General features: G+C 41.9%; 1 protein-coding gene across 10 annotated transcripts in view; it reads right to left on the bottom strand.

Annotated features, from left to right (window-relative positions):
* gab1 (GRB2-associated binding protein 1) overlaps nucleotides 1-20,129 on the bottom strand; it is a 78,515-nt gene extending 58,386 nt beyond the window's left edge. For 4 of the 10 annotated variants that reach the window (XM_036137544.1, XM_036137547.1, XM_021316591.2 and 1 more), the window contains exons 1-2: nucleotides 19,603-20,125; nucleotides 19,347-19,496 (exon numbers count right to left, since the gene is read on the bottom strand). In XM_036137544.1, coding sequence (XP_035993437.1) covers nucleotides 19,347-19,418 — 72 coding nt within the window. In that variant the 5' untranslated portion in view covers nucleotides 19,419-19,496; nucleotides 19,603-20,125. Of the gene's footprint in view, nucleotides 1-8,719; nucleotides 8,954-19,346; nucleotides 19,497-19,602 lie in introns of those variants that run through there. The other 6 variants (XM_036137546.1, XM_012862885.3, XM_012862888.3 and 3 more) reach the window with 4 other exon arrangements.
* Nucleotides 20,130-21,285: the final 1,156 nt, after the last annotated feature.

Raw genomic sequence — 21,285 nt, 5'->3', positions numbered from 1 at the left:
ACTCTAATGGGACATAATGCGAGATGGCTAACCACTTTATTTCCTTTCAATTGAATAATTCATATATTCATCTTAAGGCTAATTGCTGAATATCCCTTGTCTAACTTGGATTAAGACGTGTGTCTTTAGGAACGTTCTGCGCATTAAAACCTGGATCTGAACATAAAAGGAGTAGCAGGACTTTCCAGCCGTGCTTCCCTTTCGATGAGCTACATGAGGGCAGAAGGATCCGGGTCAGCGTCACCACTCTGAGAAGTTAAAGCTAATCTGGCCCCAGTAGGCACATCCTTCACCCTTCTGTCTCAGAGGTTCTGGTCCGATTCAGTAGATGTTCAGGTGACTATTTGTTTCACTTCCTCAAAACTTCTCATCTACAAAAAAAAAAAAAACAGGGAGATAAAACTCAACTAGAACATCAGAGATAACCCCCCTCTTGACGTCTGAGACCAAGAAATATAACATCTAGGGTTTTCAGTTTTTATTAAATTGAAAAGAAATCAATTCCTTCCTTAAAAAAGTCCAAAAATGCATTGATAATTCATAAGACTTCTTCGGTTTTGATAACCAGTGAGTTTGGTTAAGTTCTGGATCATTAACGCAGCTGATAGTTCATCTAAGGTACCTACATTTAGCAGAGTAGCTAATGATGATACAGACTTTGTTAAATTATACACTCTCCTAAAAGGAGCTAGAAGAACGTTTGGATTTCTGTTCCCTGAATAAACTACAATAAACCTGAAATAAAATCTAATTTCTTTACCGAGTGAGGAAGAATGGCTAAACGTTGAATTAGGAGCTTTATATTTTTGTCACAGCATACCAACACCTCATCCATCGCACAGAACAAATGGCTGCAGCAGCCACAATTCAGAAAAACCAGCAATGGAAGAAACAACTGATTTACAGATCTAAGATGCAACTAAAACAAACTTAAGTCCTGTGGTGTTAAATAAATCTTTATTTGTACATTCCAATAAAAAGTTTCCTCTAAATTGAACCTATCTCTAATAGGGAGCAGTGGACTGCCACTGTGCGGGGAGCATTCCTGCTCATGAACCCAAAGTGGAAGTCGCTATCCACTAGACCGCCACCTTCCTGTATTAATATACATTTTTAAAAACATATAGAATTCCTAACGTATTTAACGGCACAAAAAGCTGTTTAAAAAAATACTACCAGCATGAGGAATCTAAAGGGGTCCTTGGAAAACGTTTTGCTGCTGCTACGAGGTCCCTGGCCACAAAACGTTTGAGAACAGCTGCCTTAAGGGAGCAGTTTGTAGACAACATGCATCAGAAAGGCTTTCTGAGTTTGTCGCATTTTCGCAACATCAGGCAATTATGCATTGCAATTGAGTAATAATGGTATTATTTAGCAACAGGTATATTTTGGTACAACTGCCGAAATTGGATATCCTTTGCATATTTTTCCAGGAAGGAACACTGGATTAAATAATTACATTGGATTATGGATAAATAATAAAATTAAAATAAAAAACCCACACATAGTTATAACTCCTTGCAGTCAATAGTTGAGACGAATGCATTAACATTTTTAAGACCCCGCAGGGAAACTCCACACACTCAAAATTATTATAGAAATAGTCCCTGAATAAGAGTAAAAAATAAACAGTATGGACATTGAAAGATTTATGATTTTATTCTGGTCTACAAATGGAGATCCAAACTGATTCTCTCTGCTTTGTGCAGGAGTGGATCTCTGCATAGTGAGAAGGATGACTCCGCAGTCAGGCGTAAAAACCATCTGTGGGCGAGTGTGGGTGCGTGTGTGTTAATGTGTGAATGCTTTGCTTACTAGTTACACAGTATATTAACACTCCTTTCTGATTAACCCAGAGAAAGAGGGTTGTTTTTTTTTCTTATGGATTTCAGTTCACCGTTATAAAAAGCTGGATAAAAGGCGCCTTGGAAGCTGTGTTGCTTCACTGCAGGTGCATCAAACCCCATCATGATCCACGAAGTGAGCAACAGCAGTCTAATCCAATCACTCCAATGAAAATTATTCCAAATCACATTAAGTGGCCAGTGAGAGGTTGCCCCGGACATGATCTGATTAGCAGCTCTCTTGCAAGAGTCAGTCCATGAGGAAATGGCTTGAGATACTGAACATATAATAAGGAAATGGACTCTGATAACACGTCTGTACTGCAATAAAAAAAGTGGTGCCTGGCTGCTCAGCAGAAGATCAGCTTTCACGTTTCTTTCTTGCACCTTAAAGGAAAACATGACGTTCATTGACGTTATTTAAAAAAAAAAACAATGAGAAAGAAAAAAGTGACGGGGAAAATGGACGCTGCCTTGCAAAGGATATCCTCCTCACCACCAGAAGCTTTTCAGATCTTCTCGAATATGAAACCTCAACCATTGATATGTTTTGATTAAATTTAAGGTGATAAATCATCATAAGGTAGGGCAAGATTGTGAAGTGGAAGGAAAATGATACAAGGTTTTCAAAGGTTTTTACAAAGCTAAATCTGGGAAGTGTGGAATGGGTTCATATTAAAGCTTCTTGCAACCAATTATCTTTAAAAGTCACCTCATTAATAAACAGAATAGACACCGGAGCTGTGTGGAAAACAGCGGGGCGGTCATTTCTCTGAAAAACAGAAATGCCATGAAAGTAGCCTCAGCCTTCTTGACACCAGCACAAAGCTAAAGATTTCTAGCAGAGTTGGCATTGCTGGACAATGGACGGTACTTCGCCTGTCAATCAATCTCTGAGGTTCGTCAGTAGCTGACCAATCAGCGATTTGCCCCAAAGTGAAACGTCCCTCACCTGCAGAAGCTGCTCCCTCTATGCCTTCAAGAAGATCTCAGGATGTTACATTACGAACGCATCGGGTCAGAGTGATTTAGTTAAAAAGAACATCGGTAAAAATGATTAAACATTGTTAGCAGGGAAAGTACAAATCAGACGCGCGTTGTTCAGAACGTTTAGAGGTTGTTATTCCCTTCCTGAAACCTAAAAGGAGTCTAGAGAAAGATGGATATGAAGAGCTGAACACTGATCGACAGGGAACTAGCGCATGTTCGTCAGTATGACTGTAACTCAGTGTTTGTTCATTAATGTATGGTTAATGGTTAAATTAAAGGGAAATTTCTGCTGAGTTTATGTCTTTTGGATATCTGTACGTTGCATCTCCTGGTTGCCTGAGCTTTTTGTTGTCAGCTACGATCAGTTAACAGGATTAAACGATTTTGCACAAAGCGTTTAATATGTAAAGTCAAATTCACAGAAAACCCTGTAAAGTGTTGTGGCAGCATGAAAACGTATACTGCAGTCTGCAGCAAGTATTTTAAGTTATACGTTTTAAGTTGGAAATATAGGTTTACTGTTTTAACTCGGGCCTTAACATCGATTTGGAGACACCTGGAGACAGAACTTCATCGTCTCGTCTAGAGCTGCTTCGCTTTGGCCTTTCGCCGGGAAAAAGTTGTTAATTCGTCTTAATTGTCTTCCTGTCTACATTGTATGTTCCCCTTGCTATACTTTTAAATTCTACAATTGTATTAATTCCTTTTAATCATTCCTTTTGTTTAGCACTTTGGTCAGTGCCTGTTGTTTTTGAAGTGCTTTATTAATAAAAAAAAATTTTCGGAAGCCTACTTATTTAAAGATCCCTCCCCCCCCCCACACCCACGACCGCACCAGAAGCTAAGAGCTGCTCCCGAACCTCGAGGAGAGTTAAAAACCTTTTCTCAGAAACACCGCAAACTCGGAGAGTCTGAAAGCACCCGCCATGCTCTCCGAGGAAGAGACACTTGTTTGTGAAATGACCGATTTCAACCAGAAGGTCTTTGAAAAATGTGATGGCCTGAAGGAGTGGGAAGAAAAATATATTGTTGTCTCGTAATCACAAATCTCTTGTGCGCTCCTTCCAAAACAAATCCATCACCAGCCGCCACTGTGGACAACTAAAATCCGTCTTTTAGGGCAGAGTGGAGGAAGGCCCTTGGAACCATCGATACTACATGACAGGGGGGTGTAGAATGACACAGTTTGTCATTCTACTTTCACAATCAGTTTTAGTCGTTCTATCATATAAAACTCCAACTTAAAAAAACAACAGTTTGAGGCTTTATGTGGCAGAAGTTGGAGCCAGCGACTACTTTTCAGCCGCGCAGCTTCTCAGCTCGGAGTTGTGTCTTAAGAGCCGAGCTGCTTGCATGCCTCGGCTCGTCTCCCAGCCAAATTAGACGGCACGCCTCCTTTTGAAGCCAGTCCACTGAAACTGCCGCGCACCTCCACCCGCTGCTGTTGCACTCAGATGATACCGGTTTACTTTCGGACGGGAGCGGGCTGAGCTTGTGCGGCGCATACCTCGCGGGTCATGTGCGCGCCCGCGTCTTCTCCGCACGCCGACTCACAGCCTGGCAGGGAACTTGTGGAATTTCTCAGAAGCATTACAAGCAGCTCCTGCAAAGAATGCAGGATATTTCCTCAGCTAAGCCATTACTTAACCGCGTCCCGACAACGTCACAATCGTGGCCTCTGGACCGGCTTCTGTGGGTGTGTGCCTTCACACCTGTAGCTCCTTCATTCTGCGCCAACCCACTAATGGGTTCAGTTGTAAACCCTGTTTCCATTGGTATTAAATATGCATTTACTTTCATTTAAATCTAGATATAAACATCCAATACGTGAGAGATTTTAGCAGAGAGGCTTTAATGTAAACTGTCCGTCCTTTAATCGGCCCGTTGCAGCTGGGGGTGTAAAAACACTCACAAGACAAGATTTGAAGAATCACCATTTTACAATCACACAAATGGCCCAAAGATTGCAGAAAGTGGGGCTTTAAATGATCTGTAATCATTCTAAAAATATCGAGATCCTGATAAAATAACTAAAAAATGCACATTTTTTGTGCTTTTCCCAAATGGAAAACAATGATTTCTAAGGGAAACATGTTTAGCGTGCACTTCTTTCACCAGACAAGTTATGAAGAGCAGAAATACTTCACCTCGACTAGAAAAACAGCGACGCTCCAATATCATAGGACCTAAGGTGACGAGCAGAATGTATCACACACAGGAAATGTCAAACTTTCTGATGCATCATTTAGTAGATATAAAGAATGTATTGGCCAAGGGTGCATAATATCTGGAAAACATGCAATGTGTGTTAAAGTATGCGATGATAACTTGATACTTGTGTCTACAGTGGTAAAATCTTTCTAATTTGGGTTCATTGCAAACACAGAGCCAGATAATGAGCCGTCTAACCAGACGCTAAAAACAGAAAATCATATAGATTATTTCTGTTCCATAGTTCCATATAGTTTCATAGCTTTGGTATCACCAATAAAACATCTTAAATTTGTGATTTTTAATCATTTTACCAAAGCATCTTAATGCACTCTAAAAACATTTTATATTGCTATAAACTAGAAGAATCACAAACATAATAAAGTCATAGAGAGTCTCAATGTATTGCATTTAGAAACATAGCATGGTGATTTTCTGAATCTTTTGTTTGCAATATTAATATTGTACAACCCAAGGAAGGGGCATTAATCGTATTTATCAAAATTGTGTGACTGGTATTTTTACCATTTTCTCCCGTTGGTCTCATGAGAGCATCAATAAGTATCAATTCATTTGAAGATATGATTAAATGCCGTTACTAATTGCAGTGATAAGAATCACACATTTTATGTGATGGATGTTCTATGGAAGTCTATTTTAAAGGTTTTTAATGATGGTATTTGTGTTTGTTGTGCCTTAACAGCAGTGACCTGCAGCCACAGCCAGACTAAACAAAGCTGGAAGTACTTTTTATTTATCACTTTTATTGTTATCAAAGTAAAAACCACAAACTATTGTGATAAAACTTTCAGTTTACGTCACCAACCTCTCGTACATACAGATGGCAACAAATTAGCCGTATAATGTGTGCCATAATATCTACCCTTAAAAGCGTGAAATATTCAGGCGCCTGCAGGAAAGCTGAAGAGGCATTTGACTTTTCAGGGTGAGTCCAAGCATAAAGATCCTAATCAACGTCAGGAATGCCGCAAGCAGAAGAAAATGTAAGTTTTCAAATGGCTGAGCCAGTGTCCAGAAATAAATCTGATGAGAGAATCTGCGGCTTCACCCGAAGGAACGGCGAGGACAAGAGGTGTCCTCCCAGTCTGATAGATTTGGAGAACTTTTGCAAAACAGAGCAAATACCGCCAAGAACAACTGCTGCTAAACTAAATCAATAGGAGATTCAACAAAGTGTATGTTCACACTGATACAGATGGGTAATCACAACTTACCATTAAACTATTTGCCTTTCATATTTTTCTTATTTGTAAATGTGAAAACCCCTGAAAGCCCGCAAAGACAAATGGCTTTAGATGATGGATGGATTGCTCCTTTAGAGCACAAAAAACACTTTTAACAGTAATGTGTCCATTTTTCCACACCCTATACACAAAACCAACTCAACTACATCCCAATTTTATTAAATATTATTAATATATTAAATATTTATAGACTATGACTAAAGCCTGGTGTATGCTTGACGCATTTGCGAGACCTTATTACATCATTTTGGCTAGCTAAAGGGTTTTACTCCTGACTACGCGGACAGTCCCGTGGGGAAAAACATGGCAGACGAGCCAGAGCTCCTTCTGGTGGAGGTTCATAAATATAGAAATCTTTACGATTCACCCCGTCAAGGTAACTGTGATCACTTACTTATCAACAATTGCCTGGACAGAAATCGACATCACTCTTGAAAGAAAGAGGCTTAAAAATTGGAAACGACTGTGTTTTCTCCTTCCACGTGTAATGGGGTGCAGTACGCTAGGCGTATAAACGCAACGCTGCCCTCTAGAGTCTAGGAGAATAGTGCTACTTCGGAGGTAAAGCCGATTAATCACATTTGGTATTAGGGTGTTTTAAGGTTTGATTGCTACTTTGACAAAGGATAAAAACAGAGCGACTATGGCTAATGCATAAGAAAACCTTTCCCAGAGCAAATGGTCTTAAAAAGGCTTTTTCATACAGTGCTCCATTCAATCTGCACACTCCAAGGACGGTTTGCATGTACAGACGGTGGCCTACATGGAGCCATGGGAACTAAAGTTAAGCTACAGATAAACCGAGCTCATCTGACTTCAGAATATGCTCCTCCCCAGAACAAAGTTTACCACATTCCCACAGTATCTCCTACCGGCGTCCCGTCTAGCTATGCAGAAGGCCGTGCTTTGCTCCTTCGCAACCTTGACATTTTCATACATAACCTTCCCTCTTTCTCTCTTGTCACATGCACTTGCCAAAGCTGCAATCCTTAAAATGCAACACATTCCTCTGGCACGGCGGACTGGGTTCACAGGATCACAAGGTTCCTTCACTGCTGACGAGAGGGCCTTACACAATCTCCTTTCAGTCTCCAAACGCCAACACCACAGGCAACGTGTAAATAAGAGGCCATCAAAAAAAAAAAAATGCGCTACACATGAGTTGTTTCACATGGAACACAAAAGTGAAGTGTTTTAAAATATTTCTTTAAAAAATTCTTAACTATTAGGGCTGGGGGGGAATCAAAAGCCATTGTGGTAGATTGGGGGTCAAACCCCACGCACAGCAATGGTACGAATTTGAAACAAACGTCACCAATGCCAGCCAACACCCACCATGTTGCAGACATGATCCCAACGCGTTTTCATATCACCTGACAAGAAGGAGGCACCTTTATTTCCCCCATTTTAATCACTCCTTAATAAAAATGCCACGGGTACAGCAGATGCCTTGAGCGGAGTCGACAGCCAGACCACCGAGGCAACTTTTTTCTAACTTTTTATCAGGTAAGAAAACGCTTTGCTTCAATGATTACTGGCTTTTCGTGTCCGGGTAAAATGAGAACGTTTGATTGCCGATGGGGCAACTGGGGCTCAACGGGAAGAGAGGCCAGCTTGTGTTTGGAAAGTTGTGGGTTCGATTACAGCGTATTTGCTAGTCACATGTCCATCTCCCTCTGGGGTAAGCATTTTTTCAAAAAATGTTTTCAGGTCACAATGGACAGAGAGGAAACAGTGTTGTGTGTGAAATGAAAAAGAAAAAAAAAGGAAAAAATAAAATAAATAATATATATATATATATATATATATATATATATATATATATATATATATATATATATATATATATATATATATATATATACACACACACACACACACACACAATCAGTTATATTGACAGCAGAAGGGAAAGCAACACTTACACACGTGTAATAATGTAATAATGTTCTGCATTGTAAGCATTAGTGAAACAAAAGAGTCAAATTGACTAATGTCTTATAAATCACATTACAACCTTAACCTCTGCTGAGACGTGATAGTTTGTAAGTTTTCCTATCCAGCCTATATATAGCGAATTTTAATAACTATCGCTCTTTCAAAATGACAAATTATCTCCTTGCTATGATTACCACCTGATTGAATCCAACAAAAAATAAATAAATAAATAAATAAATAAAGGGTTTGTAAGTCCCATCAATACCACAAACAATGGAAGTGTAACACAGTAAAAGCAGCATCAATATTTATACTGCTTCTGTTTTACACCTTACTTCCCTGGTTAATAAGTCACATTCCTCTGAGATCAGTAGTACATTATTATCTGTGTTAATCATCATAAAAAAAATCTGTGTTTTATAAAAGTTACCTAATAAACTTTTTAATGTCAGGTAACGACGACTGACCCACCTTTGCAGTTCTACCACTAGCGGCTCCTCATAATCCAATTCACGGCGCTGTGTGGAAAAATTAGGGAAGGCATTCCAGTTTTTCAGGACATGGCAAGAAAAAGAGCAAGAAAAGTGGAAGCGGAGGGCATGAGAAAGCTCCCAGGAAGGCCGGCGAACGTCTGTGGAAATGGAAAGAAAGGTCCACGCGGCTTTAAATCAGTGCCCAGAGTGAGTCGTCTCAGAGAGCGGGGGTCTATGCTGCATCCCTACGCTCAAATCAGTGTGTCTGTGTGTGTGTGTCTGTGTGTGTGTGTGTGTGTGTGTGTGTGTGTGTGTGTGTGTGTGTGTGTGTGTGTGTGTGTGTGTGTGTCTACATGTCCTCTGGCTCATGGCCAGGACAAAGATATCACACAGAGCTCTAATGCAATAAGGGAATGCGGCAAAAAGAACCTCTTTTCTCTACCAGAACATTTCCTTCATCTTCACATTGAAAATTATCTGTTTGCAAACAACACGACAAATTTAGCAAACTGCAAAGCAAACAGAGGGTTTTTAGAGACGGGAATAAAACTCGTTGTACTCAAACAGCGTCTGCGTCACAGCCACCTGGGAAATAACACAAGTTGGTAACAATATTTCACAGCTAGTGGCAACACTGACACCCCCCCCCCCCCGTGCACAGGTTGGGATAAACATGGACATGTTCTGACGCTGGCAGCAGAGAGCAGGTGAGGAGGGCAGAAAGTACCATGACAGCAGCGGGCTATATTAAGGGGCTGTGAGCATAGCAGCGAGGGTCAGATCACACAGCACTACATGACAAGAATGCCTGCTGTGTGTGTGTGTGTGTGTGTGTGTGTGTGTGTGTGTGTGTGTGTGTGTGTGTGTGTGTGTGTGTGTGTGTGTGTACATCTCCAAAAACTTAATTACTTCATAATGTGGCACCTAAACATTCTATAGAATTAGGGATGGGTACCGTTCACATTCCAGCCGATACGTTACCAGCACCCAGTACCTATGAATCGGTACTATTGTGTTTTTATGTAGTAGTAAATGTTAATTTATTAATAAAGTCTCTAAAATTTTAACCTTATTGAGCGACCTGTCCAGGGTGGACCCCGCCTCTCGCCCATTGACAGCTGGAGAAGGGAACCAGCAACCCCTCATGACCCCCAACAGGGATAAGCGTGTTGGAAAACGGATGGATGGAAGAACCTTATTGAATAAGTTGTTAATTTTAATACATGGCCTAAATCCACAGCACCAAAACAACATTTATCAGAGGCACAGGCAGAACGAGGTGAATACGGGACTGAAGCTGTGTGTGGATAAAATTCAGAGAATTGTTTTAGTGCAACAGTTTCCGAGAAGAACACAAAAACGAGTGTAAAAACATTATATTTTTCTTTTTAATTCCGGTATATTCCTCTCTGCTGTCTTTGCTCTGACTACAGGCCGGTTAGACAGCGTTTGTGGGAATGGGCTACAACGACACTCGCTGCTCTCTCAAGACAATAACTGCTGACTGGCGTTTTCACAGCAAGTCACCAATTGCAGAAGAAAGTTACTAGATTCGTCGCTAGTCGCCTTTTTTTGGAAACAAAAGTTGCTCGACAGGTCTGAAAAGTCGCTAAATATGGCGAGAAATTCTCTAAACTGGCAGCAGTGACCCGCCGCCTCCCCAGATTAGAGTCTTCCTGACGCTGAACTCGCACTCCGCCTCACAGATGTTGCAGCGAACGTAATCTGGGTCGCATTTTTAAAGGCGGAGCCAGACTTTCCACCACCTTCCATCAGCCATGCTGGCTTGGTTTACTGGACCAGCGGCTGCTGACCTCACCACGTTGTTGTGCGTGTAATGCTGTGTTCGTGTCCGCCATAGAAGGTCAGCCACTCCCTCAGTGTCACAGTGATGCGTTTAGGTACCGAAACATGGTACCGTTTGATTTCACCAATAAAAAGTACCGAATTTGGTACCAATTAGGGCTGAACCATTTTGGAAAATAATCTAATTGCGATTTTTTTATCTTAATATTGCAATTTAATGCGATTTTTTCCCCAGTTTCATTTATCATGTCTTTTTAAACATATACCAACAACAAATCAATTTGTTTCCTCGCTGTGCAGATTAGGTGCTAAAAGACCCACAGCATCTAAACTCAGAGCAGAAATTATTGCGTTCTGCCTACGATATATTTCAACCAAAATTGCAATTTTGACTTTTCTCTGCATTAACCACAAGCAGCAAAAATGACCTCTAAATAAAGATGTTTTTAAACAAGGACTATTTAAAACAAGAACTTTTAATGTTTCTATTAATCAGAATATTATTCAAGAGAACAGCTTTTAATTGATATGGACATCAATCCTTGTTGAACATAAAGCGCAACCAACAAGCAAGTCTATGTAATAAACTGATTGACCAGAACTTAATGCTATGTATGATTATATAGACTCTAAAACAAGAAATAAAATTAGATTATCTCACTGCTGCAACTGTCATCCCTTCCATGTGGAGGCAAACCCACTTTAAACTCATTCACTAATTGTGACGTAGCCAAAAATTGCAGACCTCTGTGATCCGGAAATAGCATTTTTTTTAAATTGCGATTATATTCAGAATGTGATTAATTGTGCAGCCCTAGTACCAAGCCCTATATAGTCATAGAGAGACTATCACTGTCTTTAGAATTTGGCTTACAAGTAACTAAAACCCCAAAGTTTTGTGTTTTAGAAAATTTTTATACTGTGAGACAGACACTCACGGTGTTCCATACTAATCAGCTAATGATCCAAATGCCTGAAAATGTCTCCTGAGCCTCTAAATGGGTCCCAGTCTGGGTCAGTAGGCGACACAATGATGCTGACTGGACAGATGACCAGAAGAAAATCATCGACACCTCCACAAAGGAGGAAACCCACAGGAGGTCATTGCTAAAGACGCTGGGTTTCATTTTCATTTATTTCAAACATGCAAATAACTGAGCATTACAACAGTAAAAAAAAGAAAACAAAAAAACAAGATGTGTTCCTTGTGATTTTCCTCCAGACCTAAACGTAATAATGTGTATATAATTTACCACAAATACGTACGGATTAAAATTATCCAAATAGTGCTGCATGCACGGATATACATAGAAAGTTGGGTGGAAGGAAAAAGTGTGGCAGGAGTGAAGTTAGGAAAGAGTGAATTGGATTTGGCGCATGAAGCGCTGCTAAACTGGAAATGTTGCAGTCGTCCTTCTAAGCCAGCCCTGAACCAAAAACAGAAGAAAATCCATCCCTGGCTCTGGGTTCCACAGCCAGGGATGGATTTTCATCTCATGGGAATCTCACACTGCCACATACCCAACTGCTACATTAGGATTAGGCCTTCTTTGTTCAGGCAATTATCTAATTACCTGATTTTCTATTGAAATAAAGAAAGTTTACAGACCAGGTTTTTTAAGAATAAACTCCGGATTGACAACAAAAGAGCTCAGCAGGAACGGGCGTAAAATCAACGGCGCTAAAATCACCGGCTTGAGAATCAAACTACGTGGAGCAAGAGATGGAGATACATAAAAACTACAGTGAAAAGAGAAACACAAAGGCAGAACTAATATCCCTAAAGGACTATGAGACCTCCCCCCCCCCCCTTTCTCTTCACTCGCCATCTGGTAGCCATCAGCGGCTCACACAGGAAGGGGCGGCCGTGCCTTACTGGGGCGCCAGGGAGCGGCTTCTCTTCCCTCTTGGTGTTAGGAGAAACAACAATTGCCAGCGCATTGCGATGCAGGGAAGTCCAGCCCATCGCAGGCTGAGCCGACACAGGCGGCGATCGGCGGCGGCGAGGGACCAGGCCCTCACGCCCCAGCAGCCCAGCGGAGAGCAGCGAAGAGCAGCCCTGCATTCCTGCCGCCTCAGGCTGCCAAGAAGCTCTGGGAAGAATCAGGGAGGCGACAGAGAGCTGCTCTGGCTGCAGGCCGCCTCGTGGTGCTGCTCGTCTTTTGGTGCCGGGCGCTTCTTGTGTGTTCACCTTCTCCATCAATGACGGCGGCCTTCGGGTCGCGCATCGTCGTAAACTCCTCAGTTCCCGCCATGCGGCGCTTTACCACTAGTCTGCACTGGGCGCGAATCCATGAGACGCATGTCATCACGGATCTGACCACTGATTGTTCTCTGACATGACGCGGCCAACCAATCAGGCGGCGCGGTCAGAGCCGACCGGCTTCGGCCGTCCGGGTTCTCACACCGGGTTTCAATGTGGCAACAACGACGCTCTGGAAATAGAAAGCAGTCTCATGACACGCACTATTTTTACAGCTCGTGTCATTAGCTGACAAGTTTGAACATGAAATAAACTGAACCCTGTGTGAAACCTTCGATCGCATTGGTTCGCCGTGAGAAAGAGAGAGAGGGAGACTCGCTTTGCAGAGCAGTTCTGACTTTTCTGCTTTTAATTAAAGCTGCACTTGGAGCCGTTCAGGCCGGTAAAGCACCAAATGGGAAGGAGGGGGGGGGGGTTTAGATGTTAACTGAGTTGTAATCAAACAGAAAGCACTTGGAAGTCAGCTAACCAAGGATCTACACGCAGACCCAGGCTGCAGCAGCGGCACTGGACCCCGCTTTGGGGACAGCGAACAGCTGCAGCAGGAAAAGGAGTCATCTGCTCCCCTGCAGCCCAAAGTTGGCCTTTATCTTCCAGTTCACATCAACGTCACCGCTCCACCGGGGGACCAACGTCCAGGAGGCACACGACGCCTTAATTATAAGAGATGGAGAGAATAATCTCGCCTCTGAAACTTCCACCCAATGACAGAGCTGATCCGTCTCGTTTTATCTGGATATCTGCAGCCAGGTTTTAATTATATAGTAATCAGACACTGAAAAATCAGCTTTAAGGTGGAAAAAAATGAACCTAAAGGAATTAGAGCATGAGAACAGATGGTTTCAGAGACCATAGGAATGGTTTGCAAGCATCTTCCATGCAAACTGAGAGAGCTTATGAGAATTTTGCAGTTCAGTGTCGAGATGTGTGAAGCTGGCAGAGGTGTAACCCAGACGACCCGCAGTGACCGGTTCTCTTAACACAATCACTGAAAACTGATTTTTGAGGGGTGTCAAAGTAAAGAGGTCTGAATAAAACTGCACGCCACACATATTTGTCCTGTAAAAATAAAAAAATAAAAAATAAAAAATATTTTACACGTCATGATTATGCATTACGTTGTGTGTCCCATAAAATCCCACCAAGACACAGTTCACGGCTGCAACACAATATTGAAACATGCAAAGGGTGTGAATACTTTTGGAAGACTGCTGTAGCGCATACAACATCACATGTAACTCACTATTAGATGCACACCATAAATCAACGATTAATTGTATTTAGAATCCACCAATGAATGTCCAAGCGTTCACAAAGAGCAAAAGACGTCTGGCAATGGGACTTCAGAGACAGATCCTTTAGAGCTGATTTCTATCAAAAGTTAGCGGTGATTAACTAACCGCTAATGTGATTTATGTGCAAAACATAAGCAAACATGGTTCTTGTAATTCAGCAGCCACGCTTGGCTACGGCCACCCTGCAGCAGAAGGCCGCTGAGATCTCCTTCCACGAGCTCCTGCTTTTCCTCCCGAAGCGAGCCGCTTTGTTTTCGTCGCCTGGTCCGTCTTTGTGAGACGACGACACGATTTCTGCCTCCGTACACTATAAATATCCCAACAAGAACGTAGACGCGACCGCAAACGTGTTCACTTTGGTCCTGTTGTCAGACAGAGAGCACTTCAGGGCCAGAGGAGATTTCAGAGAAAAACTGCCTTTTTCCTCAGCTTTATAAAAAAAAATCAAAATCATCAGGAAATATTTTTCTTTAACAAGAAAAAAAAAAGATTTCACCTTCACGTTCTCACTTTTAAAAAAAGGGCCTGCTCACCAGTTTGGCTGCTGTGAAACCGAGCCGCATGTGCAGGTACCACACAGTGACAGCGGCGTGCGTCGGCGCCAACAGCGGACAGGCAAACAGAAACCAGAAATAAGATCAATTTTTAATGGTCATTTGTTTGTAATGGACAGTAAATTATTAATGGCATGTGCCATCCATTTTGGAGCTGTGGCACGTCACGCAGCAGCAATCTGCAGACCGAGTGCAGAGCGCCGGCCACAAAGCCGGGGCCGCTGCGCAGTAAGATCGCCTCGTTAGCCTAAGAGGCTAACGCTGCACAAGTGACCCTCTGTTGCAATCCGTCCGGGACGCTTGTTTGTTTGTTTCTTGAAGCACGCGGGGTGCAGGGTGGCGGTGGTGGCGGTGGTGGTGGGGGGGAATCAACAGAAACCGCTTGTTCTCTGTTCCACTTGCTAAGCAGATTTAATGAATCCTCTACTTAATGGAAGAGCCGGCCCTTTGTTTCCCCCTGGCCATGCCGTCACATTTGTTGTGCACAGGTTCCTCTGTCCGATTGTTCGCAAAGCGACCGCCGTTTCATCCGTCCGGGGCCGCAGTGCAGCACGCACTGGAGATTCATGGCGTTTGCTCCCGCGTCTCCCCTTTTTACTGCCGGCGGAGGAGGACCGCCGGGGTTCAGCATTTTCCTTCATCCGCTCGACCCCCGCAGCCTCCTTCTCCCTCGCTGAGGCCCTTTTAAGGGAGACGGAGACTCTGCAGCGGAGTCTGAGCATGCTTCCAGAGGGGAAGTGTCAGGGAAACACGGGACGTTACGCAGAACGAGCCACGTTAGAGAGAAATGACTGAGAAAATGATCGTTATCCCCATCAGATGGGGACAGTATGACTGACATAACCTTTGGGTGTGTAATATTCTGCACTACCTCATCTCTGGGTTCATGTTTTTGAAATATTTTTTAATTTAATTTTTACTGATTATTACTCCTATGAGTAATAATAATTGGGCTTAGACCGGGTTTTTAAGTGCAGAATATTACACAGTTTCCCCTCCATTTAATTTCCAAACAGCCAGATTTGTTTTTTTTCTAAGCGAGACGGCTGTGTAGCAACCTTCTTTCAGCCAGCTGGATACTACTGTTCAGCAACAGGTGGGGGAGGGACTGATGATTCTGGTCATTCAAGCAATTTCTCTCATCAGAAGGACTCTACAGCAGGGGTGTCCAAAGTGCAGCCCAGGGCCCATGGACCGAGTTTCTTTGGCCCCCAAAGAGTGAGACCATTTTGGGCCCCCCAGCACAGGAGGCTGATGCAGATGGAGATTTTTTCCATTTTTTAATAAGAGCAAAATTACTCTGAACAACAACAAATCTCCTTATTGTGCAAAATGTTTGGCATAAAACAAAGTATTTTTTCTCAGCAGTAAAAGTCCTTGATGTGATCCTACCCAATAGACAAATATTGCAAAACAAAATATTTTCTGAGATATAAGGCAAAACTATTTGCAAACTTGATGGCTTCAATTTCTTTCACTCAAGAAAGAAATTGGCTGGCTTATAGTTTCTTATCCATATCTGAGCCTTCATCAACGAGCAAACACGGTTAACCTAGGGCTGGACGATAATTAAATAATGATTTACATCAGTCGATACAAGGATATCGATGATAGAAAAAAAAAAAGGTAAATAAAAAGTTTAGTAGAATAAAAGCTTTCCTTCCTTTTGTATTCTAGCCATGTAGGTTAATATTACAGTCATTACTTCCTCCCAACCAATCACAACGCAGACTCAGGAACCAAGCTCCGCCCCCTTGAAAGAGTTCAGAGAGCACGCATTCTTTATCCTTTTTTAAAAACTTGCAGGTTTAGTAAAAGTTGGTTGAATAAAGGGTTGAGTTTAAATTCAGCGTTTGTGTGTCTGTACCTAAAAATAAGTCGCTAGACAACAGCATAAAATGGTGAAGGCAGCACTTAACGTATATGTTTTGAATTTGTTGATAATTATCGATATCGATCCAATATGATTTATATTTTATCAATATGCTTTTTTTTAATATCGTCCAACCCTTGTTTAATCTACTGTAACTGATAATTATTCAGCACGTCATCAACATCGGTGCTGACCACTGGTTCGCTGCTCCTCTGCAGTCACCAGGCTCCTTTGATACCTTCAATAAAAACATTTAAGGAAATAATAATAAAAAATAACAAAACTCCAGGTGTGCAAAAAGAAAAGAGAGAAAAAAGAAAAAAAGAAGAACCGGGTAGAAAAGGCAGTTTCAATCTAATGGAAAACCCCTTGAGTAGAGCTGTGACAAACCGGGGAAAGACCAGCAGCTGATTTTCAGAGCGCTTCATGCTTCCCTGGACGGAAACAAGACCGCGGTTTCCTTCTTCAACGCCGTTTTTTTCCTTCCTCTAACGATCCAATATCAGGGATTCACAACATATCTGCATCGGCATCGTTACGTTAGTCATTTTTCAACATATGGTTATCTGTCCTTTAAGGAAAACTGGGCCGACGTTAATTTACATCGTTTGTTGCTGCGTGTCTGGAGGGGAGGGGGTCAGCCGTGCGCTGTTTGGTTGGTCATGTGACAGCGACAGCGATGCAGTGCAGGATTGTGGGTTGGCCATAACTGCAATATTTATACCAGATATCACGACTGGCTCAGGTTTTCTGCATCCCTAATTGATACCAATTCGTCTGGAAAGGCGTCCAACAATTACAGTGAGAGCCGACACCTATGAATGGAAAGAATATGGGAGTGTGGGGGACGTTACTGGCCAACAAAACTTACTCCAAGAGTTCAATGACTGGACCTCTCTGGAGGTCACAGAGGAACCCAGAACACCAGCAGCAGCTCTGTGGGCCTCGCTGGTGCCAGTTAGGGTCCATATCCCTGATTCTATAAAACAACTATTTTCAGGGACAAATGGTGAGACGCAGGCTGCACTGTCGCACTTTGATGGTTCGGCTGCTGGTGTCCTGTTGCTACAAATGCCTATATAATAAACTGAGTGGCAAAAAGTGTTTTTCCAAAAGTGATTGCACATGCCAATCTCATTTTTGGAGATGTTGAGGTACGTGGAGGCAAGATAAACGTGGAACCTCGTCTTGTTTGCCACAGATTCAAGAGTCAGCCCCCGTTGGTTTAAACTTCACGGTTATTTCTCCGACTGTAGATGCGGTAAGTTGGTGTTATAAACATGGAGACATGCGGAGACAATAAAATATTCTTGATTCTCACTTTAAACTTACTACCCCAACGACACAGGCCTGTCGTATACAGTTGTGTTATTTCATCCTTGGGTAATCATCCACCTAATGTAACGTCATGCTTCTATACTGTTTGATTGCTTGTGTATTGCCCACTAAGCTTGACTCTGTCGTTGGGCTTAGACTGGGATCAGAGTAATGAATTTCATTCCCCCGCATGTCTTACCGTGCAATGAAATGACAATAAACTGGACTATCTTATCAATTTCCTGAGTCACAAAGAGCAACAGAAATCTGGCCTTTATAAAAAAACATGTTCTCTGGTCTTTCCTATACTGAGGAGTGGCTAACAGAGCTGACCTATGTGTTATGACATGTTTATAACCCAGGGAATTTATTATATTATTTTTATATATATATATATATATATATATATATATATATATATATATATATATATATATATATATATATATATATATATATATATATATATATATAAAAACCTGTATTCCCGCCCAACGCCGACCTCTCCACATTTTACAGCTTGTAGCCTGTATTGTAGCTTGAATTAGTACAGATGGAACTGGCTGAACATGGGGATCAATTCTCATGTCTTTGTTACTTTTGCATTTATAATTTTTCATCTTTTTCATTTGTTCTAAGAACTTTAGTGTTGCTTTAGTGGAAAAACTGCACCTGAAACGATGCTTTGCTACTTTGCTACAACAGTATAAAAGTTTGCAAAGTATTTTCAACATTCCCATTGCCAGCATATTTCCTATTCATCAACTCATGACTTTATTAAAATATAACCTGGAGGTTAGGTACCTGTTCTTTACTACTCAACTAAATATTATAAATATCTGTAATATATATATATATATATATATATATATATATATATATATATATATATATATATATATATATGCTTTAAACATTTACATTTTAAATATGTAGTTATTATTATTATTATTACCATAACTGTTAATTTATTGTTGCTGCGGCACTTTATTTTCACTTAAAGCATTTTATAGATGTATAGAGAGATAGTTTTCTATACTGGAAGAAATGTAAGATTTGTGTGTATTCTTATGTATTAAAGCATTCATTTAAATTTGGAAGCTTCATCAGCTTTGTTGCAGCTGTGAGTCTCAAAATATTGTCGTGTTGTCGGTTTCTATTCCTTGCAAACTCATGGATAAAAGGGGGAGGGGGGGTTCACACACAGTTTAACCCACAAAGAAGGAGGAAACGTACACAACCTGGGGCCTACAGGGTTATTATATGGGGCTAAGGCTGCGTCCTTGATATGGGGCGGGGGGTGGGTGCAGGTTCGAATCCCGGTCGCGTCAGTCGTGAAACGTCTGGTGCACAAGGTGTAATGCCTGGCTGTGGCGGCCCCAGCAGCAAACACACACAAGAGGCCTACAAACATGTCTGTCACTTCGCCACAGAGTCTCCGGGGAAACGCGGGCGAGACGCGGTCCCCACGGCTCGGTTTATCGCAACGTCACAAGTAGGATATAAAGTGCACTTACGTAACGTCTCAACTTTTTCTCAGGAGGAGACTTGCGCAGCCAGCCCGAGCACACCACCTCTCCCCCGCTCATCTCTGCTGCCCGCTGCCCGGACTCCCGGCGCTCGGTGGCCGTTCGGCTCTGCCTGTTCTGGGGAGTGTCTCCGTCCGCCTGGAGTAAACAGAAAAAAAAAGGAGACACGGCGGTGGGACTAGAAAAAAGGAGGCAAAGTTTGTGAAAATGCAGCAGTTTTCGTGTTTGCGAGAGCGACACAGACCTGCCTTCCAAATTAAAAAAAAAAGAAAAAAGTCGCCTCGCCGACAGCAGGGTAGTTTCTCAGAAATGAACACAACAGATTCCCACTGAGTTGTAGTCAAATCCACGCAGTTTCCCACGCTCGGAGTGAGCGCAATCCCCCTCCTCCTACTCCTCCTCGGTCGAAGAAAAACGCTAAAATCGCGCACTTTAAAACGCTAAAAGCGACCAAAAAAAAAAGGAAGCCAGTTGAAGTTTTGTTTGTATTTATATGAAACGTCCCATGTTAGATCCAGTCCAGAGTGGAGCCAGAATTCCCAGTTGGCGAGGTCGGCTGCAAACGTCCCACGGCGGACGGCCGCATAATGGTCGAACTACCAACCTTTGGACGTAAACACCGCGCTGACACCGAGCTCCCCTAGCAGTTTATTCCCATGCTTCCTTAATTGTGATTGACAGTACGGCCAAGTGTGTCTTTTCCCTAAAGTCAGCCTCCACTGAAACACGGCGGCGTTAAGCGCGCTGATAGGCGAGCAAACACAGACCGGAAGCTGGGGTTTATTTCTTTCAGAACAAAAGCACGGCATGAAGTTCCTCCCTCTTTATTCTCTCCGCACAGCTAGGCGGCAGGTAACGATATAAAAACGGAAATATACAAAAACAACAACAAAAAGAATGTCACCACATTTATATGGAGGGAAGGTTCTGTATCACTTATCTTTTCCAGTTTCATATTTCGACATAACCTGAATATTAACGTTGCCATATGCTACACCTTTTCAATAAATCAAAATTAGTAATGCGGATATGACCAATCTGTATAATCTGATCCAATCTGTATAATCTGATTGAATTTGATTTTGTAAAGTGCCTTGAGATGACATGTTTCGTGAATTGCCGCTATATAAATAATACTGAATTTAATTGAATTGATTTGATTTGTCTCGGGTTTTTATTTTACGGGTTTCAAGATACGGAATCTCGCTGTAATAATAATAATAATAATAATAATAATAATAATAATAATAATAATAATAATAATAATAAATCTATTTTCTAACACGTCTATCCCTCATGGGGTCGCGAGGGGTGCTGGTGACTATCTCCAGCTGCCAATGTGCGAATTATAATTAATAATTAAAAAATTAATAATAATTTAAGTATGTGCTCTGCATCAAAAAATTTAACCGGTAGATTTCTAAAAGACACGTTTATCAGAGTAAAGTTGCGTTTTTTTGTCTCGTACGTGACTTCGTGACGTCCTTCTGCTATTGTTTTGAAACTCCTAACCGGAAGCTAAACTTTTTAACTTGACCTCGCTTGAAGACTTCTTCAGAGAGGACGAACTGGCGAGGAGGCGAGGCGACATGCAAAGGAAACTGCAGACTTTAAAAAAATAAAATAAAAATAAAACGACGTGACTTGTAGCTCGGTGGTTGTTTGCGTTCTGGCAAACCGGGCAATTTGCTAAACAGGGCCGGGGGTAGCAGGAGAAAACTCTGCTTCTGTTTGAAAGTCTACATAGTTCAAGAAGACAGGAAGAATTGTTCCCACCTACAGCCTCAGGTGGCCCGACAACATCGTGCACGTCTGAACTACAATGTCCACAATGCGCTGATTGTTTCGGCCTTGCAGTCTCTCTTTCTCTTTAAATGAACGCTTTTGTGTGCAATGCATTTTAGCAAAAAACTTGGTGCACAAGTAC

This window comes from Fundulus heteroclitus, chromosome 5 (assembly GCF_011125445.2).
Source record: "Fundulus heteroclitus isolate FHET01 chromosome 5, MU-UCD_Fhet_4.1, whole genome shotgun sequence".
NCBI lineage: Eukaryota > Metazoa > Chordata > Actinopteri > Cyprinodontiformes > Fundulidae > Fundulus > Fundulus heteroclitus.
Note: the sequence above shows the minus strand (reverse complement) of the source record. Positions and strands in the feature narration are given on the sequence as shown.